This window comes from Melanaphis sacchari, unplaced genomic scaffold, assembly GCF_002803265.2.
Source record: "Melanaphis sacchari strain LSU unplaced genomic scaffold, SCAv2.0 Contig85_pilon_pilon, whole genome shotgun sequence".
In the NCBI taxonomy this organism is placed as follows: Eukaryota; Metazoa; Arthropoda; class Insecta; order Hemiptera; family Aphididae; genus Melanaphis; species Melanaphis sacchari.
The window spans coordinates 581,159-590,014 of NW_020271605.1; the positions used below are offsets into that span (position 1 = coordinate 581,159).

Below are 8,856 nucleotides of genomic sequence, written 5' to 3' on the forward strand. Positions count from 1 at the left end.
GTAATTCAATTAAAAACTCAAACCAGTTTTTTAAATACATTGAAATAACCAAATTATACTGAACATGATTAAATAAATTATGTATCAATATTATATGAGTATAAGCTATAAACCCAACGGTTAGACAGATGATAGTTATTCAAATGAAATGTTTTAATAACACAATACATCTGGTAGAAACTTTATTGTTAGAGTAGTCTTCAATGCAAAGCATCGACAGTAGTATAATATCGATTAAAAATAATCCTCTTAGGATTTTATTGTACCAAAACCAAATACAAAATAATATCTCAATAGTTGCCTCCCCGATTCCACCTACTGTCTTACATTTCCTCGATAGCATCCTGACATTCTCATCATCTTTAGCTTTAAAATCAAAATATAAAACCTAAGAAATTTGCTGAATAGTATTCTTAATTTTAAGTTTAATAATAGGTTAATTAATTCTGATTAAGTTAAATTGATTATTTAGTATGTATATTATACAATTTGTTAGAAGCATGGCCAAAAAAGTAAGTTTTATATATTTAATATTAATTAATATACATACAAAAATAAATTATGAGCAGAAAAAGTGTATCACTATGTCAATCTATTTTTTGAAATAATAATAATATTTTATATTATTATATTATTAGTATTATTAGTATTACACTTTAAATTAAACAATTATTTTTAAAAATATCTAGTTCTCTAATAATGATAATTTAAACCAACGGGCAACGAGTATGTCATTAACTCTTTTAAATATTATAAATACTTTTTATGATCATATCTAATTACATAATATATTATTATTATGAAAAAACCACAAATATTTCATCAATAAATATAACATAAATTATAAATAATTCAAATGTTTATACATAGGTAGGTAAATAGATAATTTTAATGAAATATTTATAAGCAATAATAATAGTTGTTTATACTTATAAACAAAAAAAAATATTTAAAATGGCACTGATAGTAACATGCTGGGTTTAAAGATGTAAAATTAAAGATCCCAAAAAAACTCATATAACATAATATGGTATAAATGAATTTAAACAAACAGCATATATATAATGTTTATGAAATATATAGTCCATATTATTGACAATTTATGACAATAATAAATTTTAAAATAAAAAAAAATATATATTGAACAACCAGTGTCATTTGTATAGTTATTATTTATTAATAATATAAGATCTAAAAACAATTAGAAAAAATTAGAAACAAAAATACTGCACAATAAAAAAAAATAAAAATATGTTAGCAAAAATAATAAATTTTTTAATATAAATAAAAATATTTCTTTTTTTTAATAACAGTAATATATAGTTGGAATGACTTTTGATTAAAATATAATAATAATATATATAATTTTTTGTAATAACATTATTGAATTTTGATTAACTATCAGTTAATACTACCTGTTTTTCTTGGTCCCTTAAATACCATTATTAAAAATTTCTTCGGTACATTTTTAACAAACAATTATTAAATTTGTTTTTAAAATAATTATTTATTATTTGATACATTATTATAAATAATTAATCATTAGCCATTTTATAGAATTTAAAAAAAAATATATTTTATACAAAAGAATATTCAATATGTTAATAAAGGATTATTGTTATTTGAAATAATGATTTAAAATAACAGCAGCTTAATAATCATATGTAATATGTGTCAATATAAATGACAACAAAGTACCAGTAATATTAAAACCTCAAAATAATCATTAGAAAATAAAAAAATTGTATAAATATATATGATTACTTTAGAGAGGTAAGCAAATGACAAGAGAAGAATGCATTTAACTTGCATTTTTTTAATAATGTCTGCTCACACATATGCATTTATATAATATGCAATTAACATACTAGAAATTTCAAAACTACAAAACTATAGGTTAGGTTAGGTTATTATCAAAAATAAAATGACTAATTATTGCACTAATCAAGCAATGGTTTATACACTGTCTATAAGAAAATTCAATTAAATTTAAAACTTAAAACCTATTTGGTATGTTACCCACAAAAATTTGATTTCTGATTTTAATTAAATCATATCACATTTGTGTGTATAGAATTATCATTTCTCGTGCCAACGAAATCATCGTGAAATAAAGAACTACAAGGTGTCTGTGTTTGAATATTTGTAAATTCTAAATCACCAAATAAGCATTCAGACTCAGCAGTTTGAGTATAGATGTCTAAAAATTCAAAATTGGTTTGTGTTTCTGAATCTAAAAACATTGGATCTGGATCATTTTTAATAGAATCACCCATAGGATCAGTTTGAGTCTGCGCACATAACCGTCTTATAGGACTAGAAGTAGCAGAAGAGAGTTTTGGATCATTGTATCTTAACATGCAATCCTTATTTTCAAATGTAGTCTGAGTTGATGAATCTGATAGAGTTTGAATATCAGTAACAGTCTGAGTCTGAGTAGATCTTTTACTAGATTCTAATTCTTGTAAATCTTCTGTGTTTGGCAATAATTTTCTTGTCTTCAAAAATCTATTTACAAAAAACATAAGAATAAACAAAAAATTTTACAAACGATTTATAAAATATATCAAACTTCATAATAGTTGAATATCCTAATCCAATGTTATGTTGTTTTCGTTTTGTATGAGTAAGAAATGCTTCTGGAGATTTGTATTGAACCCCACAATAACAAGAATATATTACTCCACATGTTATACGATGAGACTTTAATGTTGATTCTAAAGGAAAACCTTTTTCACAATTATCACATTTGTATTTTTTATCAGAATGCACTTTGATACAGTGCTATAAAATTGAAAAAAAAACAAAAATATATTAACAGTAGAATTTGTATAACATATTTTACAAGCTATTAAACTTACTTGTTTGAGAAGTTTTTGAGTTTTAAAAGATTTCATAGATTGGCCAAAATGCAAGTTATATTTACAACCCAAGACAGGGCAATAGAATGTATCATTAACAATTTGTTCACCATCATTTCTTTTTAGATCGCTTTCCGACAACACCATAACGAAACAGTTTTTTGACATACCTTACAATACTGTTTGCTTATACAAACCACAGATTGTATAACATTTTACCATGAATAATATTAAAAATAATCAAATTTTAAAGTTATTAGACAGATAGATAAACAAAAATCCATTCTAATAGAAAGAAATTAAAACCATTTCCAACTATATTGTCTATATTATTTATGAGGTATTGGGGTGGACTATCTAAATACTAAGATAACACTGAAATTGATAATAATATTGTATAATCACAAAATAAACAATAATAATCACACATTCACGCGTGATAAGACTCCTTGATGATATTTGTCAACGCAATAAAGGGTATAAAAAATACAGATTAATTCATCAAGCAGCAGCCATGTATCCCTTTTTTCTTCAATAATGTAGTTTTTCTTTAAATCTGGAGTTTAAAACTTTAGACATATTTAAAGATTATATTTTTAAGTGTTTGAAATAGTTTATAATACTAAAGTAAATTTTGTGAAGATACAATACCATCAGTTTTTTAAATGACAATAACCCTTTAAAACAGTACCTAAATTATTTAACATTATTTTAACGTATTTAAATCAAAATTGACTTTATGTAGCAAGGATAATGGATTTGATAAATCTATAAATATTTAATATTTCTAATATATAAAAATTGTTCAAATAGGTACCTATAATAAATACTCGATCCAATATTACATATAAAATTTAGTATTTTTGTAAATTAATTTTTAAGGGATTTTATTCTTAATCTTAATTAAATCAATTCATTAACTAAAAAACTAATTATAAAAATTTTAAATTATGTGTTTACTGCTTAAATGAATAATTAAAAAAAAATGATCTACTAACAATAATATACAATACATAAGAGGAGTTTCATTTGAAAAATAATGGATAGTACCTATCGCCACAGCATATACCTAAGTAAGTTTCAATAATTTTAAAATAGTATTTAAAAATTTTAAAAATTTCAAATTAAAATAAATTTAATATAAAATGAAAAAATGGGGAAGAACATACAGTAGAAATAGTTTATGACATTCAGAGTATTAGTCGAAATTAGTCTTAACCGATTGTCATTATAACTAAAATGATAAATAAAATTTAAAACTGGATTATAAATGTATATAAACATAATATTGAACTAAAATTAATATGTTTTATTATTACCACTAAATCATTACTTACTTCAATACCTACATACATAAAAAAGAAAAAAAAAAGTTGTATTATTGTTCTACACTATACATTTGTATTTATTAAAAAAAATTGTCTTAATTTGTACAAAAATCATATATTACTCATATCATATATTTATATAATTTTATCAATCAAACATTGTTTTCCAATTTATCTGTAAATAATCGTCATGACATCCGATTAATCTTTACTCAGTCGTCGTAATAATCGACATTAATATTAGTACATACAGTATAGATGTTTTTCCGGAACCTATACAGTCATTAAACCCAGTTTGTCATTATAATCGATGCCATTATTACAAACGGTTTCTACTGCATTTATTTTTTACTGAACGAATCTGTGTATAAGCACCATACTATTATTACAACCAGAGACATTAAAATATTTAATATTTTTAATAACAAAAATAACAATGCTCAACGAAAAATATAGTGTATGCTTTAGATCCCTTGATCAGGTATTAACCATCTCTTTAATCTTTATACCTACTGGCCAATGGGTAATGTTGTAAATGGGTAACCGAGACAGGCTATGTGGTAAACTCGCAATCTACCTAGGTATTTCAGTAATGAGTAATAACAATAAAATATTTTTAAGGCTTATGAAAAGTACAGACAATAAATATAACCATTCGTAATAACTTTAAGTTCAGAGAGTTCAATAATTGCAAGAAGAGTGAAATAACGATCTCTACTCGTACTTTTTTTTTGATAAATTTTAACTTGTTCTATATTAACATCTAATTTTAAACCACTTTTTTTAAATGTTACCAAATGAAATTTTCTGATATGTTTTAAATGTTTTGTCTATAAAAAATATTTATAATTTATATAACCTAATCTATTTATTTTATTTTCTATCGTTCGGTCTACAATATTACCTAACGTAATTCCATACTTGCTAGGTTATAACTACATGCTTCTTAGCCACTAATACAATTTTTCATTTTCCTCGGCGACGTTGTGAATATGTTAGTCTTAGCACTCTGGTATATATTATATTCTCGATTTTTGACTTTTGAGAAATTCCGGCTAAAAAATCCCGTAGTGAATACATTTAAATCTGTGTAAGTTGTGTATAAGGTCGGAAAAAAATTATGAGACAAGAATTTAAACTGGCCTCAAATAGAAATAGTTAATTAAAAAAAAAAATAGTATTATTCACTAGCATATAATTGTATTTTATTTTACCTTCATATTATAAAATATCGTTGAAGTTATTTTTGATCGTATAAGTAAAAAACAAAAATTTTTCAATGCATATTAATTTTTACTTCATTGCAAAAAAGATTTATAAAAAAGGTAGGAAAATAAGTAATCACTTTGCCATAATATGGTATGCATCGAGTGTATCTCGTCATAGAGTAGGTCACTGTAATAGATGTGTTAAATTTAAATTAAATTTTAACTTTTTAATTATTGCTCATGAAAAACGATACTGAACTAAGAAGGCACATCAGCTTATACCTATTACTCTAAAAGTACATATTTTAAAATATTATGTTTTTTGATATTATTTTAAAATTGATTTACTGTACTATTCGTATTAATATTTTATATTACAGTAGGCACCAGTATTTATGAAATTTATTCACTTTAGAGTCAATACAGACTCATCGTAAACTGGTGTAAATAGTTTCGTGGTATACTGTAACTGTATGCATGTACAAAGCAACCGGCTTAATATTAATCTAAATATTTTGAAAAATCTATTAATATTATTTTTGAATTACCTTCAATGAATTAAACAAAGGTTGATATTTTACTTTAAATATTTATAAAAAAAAATATGAACATTTTTTTCTGAGATTTGTAAATTTCTGTAAAGACAACTTACGAGATGTCTTCTATTAAATGTTTAAGTGTTAGTTATTAGTTATACATTTTTGGCTATAAAACAATTTTAAATATTCGTGATTCAAACGATTTTTATTAAAGTTTAAAAAAATTAAACTTCAAACGCGTATGAAATAAAATTATACTCATGTAGAATATTTTTAAACTATTACAATTGTAAGGAATAAATATCATTTATTTGGGGTTTTGTAATAAATTTTCAAGCTTTTTGAACAGATATGAGAATAACTTTTGTGTGATGATGCATTACATTTTTAAAAATTTTGACCCGACTAATATTTTATCGACATTTATGGAAAAAAAAAAAACTAAAAAATTATTTTTTGTATAATGAAAATAATAGGTAAACAAACATTCGGTGAAAATTTCAATCATCTGATATGTTTTTTTCAAAATTCAATAAAATATCAAAATTTATTGAGGAGACATAATTATTTTTTGAATTTAATTTCTATTAAAAATTGTTTGCACATTTAAAATTTTTTAAAAAAAAAATAAAATTTTTAAAAATTGAAACTAAGTGTTTACTGTATTTCATTAATGCAGTCCTTTATCTGCTATGGAGTATGTATTTGGGGTCAGGCATAATATGCCTAATATTATGGCCTATATATCAACATATTTATAATCTATAAATCATCTTAAATTGAGTAATAATTACATTCTTATTACTAACACTTATGTATTATGAGAATAATATTGCATAGGTATTTTAAACTTAAAGTGCTGCCCATAGATTAAGTCATATTTTAGTAATACTTACCTTATTAATATTCAGACATTGCCTACCATAATACATTCATATGATGCAATTATAAAGAAAACATTAATATAATTTCTCAATATTTTAAAAAGCAAATCAGAATCAAAAGTTGTATATCTGTTACTATTTAAACATGTTCAAGTATTTCTAAAAACACTAGACTTTTCAAAGATTCACTTATTGTAAACTTTAATAATATAATTTATTCCAAAGGAATTCTTTCTAAATTAACTGGGATATATTTTGTAAAAACTTTGATTGCAATAAACTCAAACTTTTTTGAGTACTAACCTCAACCATTATGCTTAATAGGAGTTTATATATGAAGTTTTACATGTTTATTATATATTTTAGTATGAAAAATACTATTATTTTTATTTTTTTATCAACCTTTATATTTTAAATAATATTAAAAATAAAATTGAATATTAATTAATGTATGTATTTATTGTCATTGTCATAGTCAAATACCTATTGTTTGTAAGATAATGGTACAGTACACATTATAATCTCTATTGTGATAATGCTAATATGCCAAAATATTATCTTATTATCAATAAGTCATCAACTAAACTCATCCATAAATTGTTTTTTCATTAGAGAAATTGTTGTACATAATTGACATTTTAAAGTCAAATTGCTAACTAGATTTTAGCCATGTTTTAAATATTATTTATTAGTCCTAATACCTAAATATATATTTATTTTTCTACATTTTATAATTGTTTTTGTGCATAACATTAGATGTTTTTTTTTTAAAAAGAATTTTGAATATTTTACAATATTATATATTCATTATTTTTGTATTTATAATAAATATCAATAGTAACCAAAATTTATGATTAAGGTCAACAATCATTGATTTAGTAGTTACACATCTGAACAAAAATTTGCAATTTTATTTAAGATAAGTTGAATAGTAAAACTGTATAAATCAATCTTTTTTTAAGCTAACAGAAATCATTGAAAAAAAAATTAAAAAATAACGCTTAAAAATGGGAAAATTTAAACATTTTGAGCCCTTTATCCAGATATTATTCGAGTATTTACAAAACAAAAATAATAATTAATGAAATTAAAAACATTGTTGTTTAACTAATACATTCCATATATAAATATCATTCAAAATCTAAAAATAATAAATAAACAATGTACAATTAACACATAATTTTATCTTCACTTTTATCCTAATTTATCACATAAAAATTCAATAGATATTAGTCTTTTTTTGTACAACTATAGGAAGGAAATATTCATTATAAATAATTGAATAAATAAAAACACATATAATTTTTTTTTTCAAATGTTGTTTTTCAATGGAATAACATTAACATTGCCTGCGTACAAGTTATTAATATTTCATATATTATATAATATTCACAATAATAATATTAAAAACTGCCTGTATTCCTTTGTTATGTTTGTACAAACCTTAAAATGTGTAATTTAATAATAATTTTTGTAACATTAATAATTTATTAATATTATTTTTTTACATGCTATATACCTGTACAAAACAAAAAAAAAAAAAAAAAACTAAAAAGATTTAATTATAATATTAATTGCATTATTATTTGAAAATGTTTTACATGTATAAATATTGACTTTGGTTAGAATAAATATATAATTTAATTTGTTCAAATTGGCTACAATTCTGTTGGAGTTTCTACAGGATTTTTTTTTCTTTTTTGGTCAATTTGATAAATATTTTACACAAATAGTTAATAAAATATATATATATATATATATATGTATATATGTACAATTCAATAATAATAATAATATACGATAATAAACCAAAATACATTTATAAATAAATATAATACAAGTAGTCCGGTTTCAAAACGGAAAAGGGAGGGGAAATAAAAGCCCAAAAAAAAAAAAAAGAATATATAAAGCTAAGACATTAAAACACAACAACAATCACATTTAAATGTGACTAAAATTGACATTTACTAAAAAAAATATATAATAATTTAGTAAGATAATAAAAAAAGGAGAAATAAATTATATTATGCAAAAAA

At 22.2% G+C, this 8,856-nt stretch overlaps 1 protein-coding gene across 1 annotated transcript; it reads right to left on the bottom strand.

Annotated features, from left to right (window-relative positions):
* Positions 1-1,646: 1,646 nt before the first annotated feature.
* Positions 1,647-3,155, bottom strand: LOC112602284 (ATM interactor). The gene is made up of 3 exons (XM_025350278.1): positions 2,862-3,155; positions 2,573-2,784; positions 1,647-2,508 (listed from the first exon to the last, which is right to left on the bottom strand). Exons 1-3 carry the CDS (start codon positions 3,027-3,029, stop codon positions 2,052-2,054), a joined length of 837 nt encoding a protein of 278 aa, XP_025206063.1. The 5' UTR covers positions 3,030-3,155; the 3' UTR covers positions 1,647-2,051.
* Between the last annotated feature and the right edge of the window lie 5,701 nt (positions 3,156-8,856).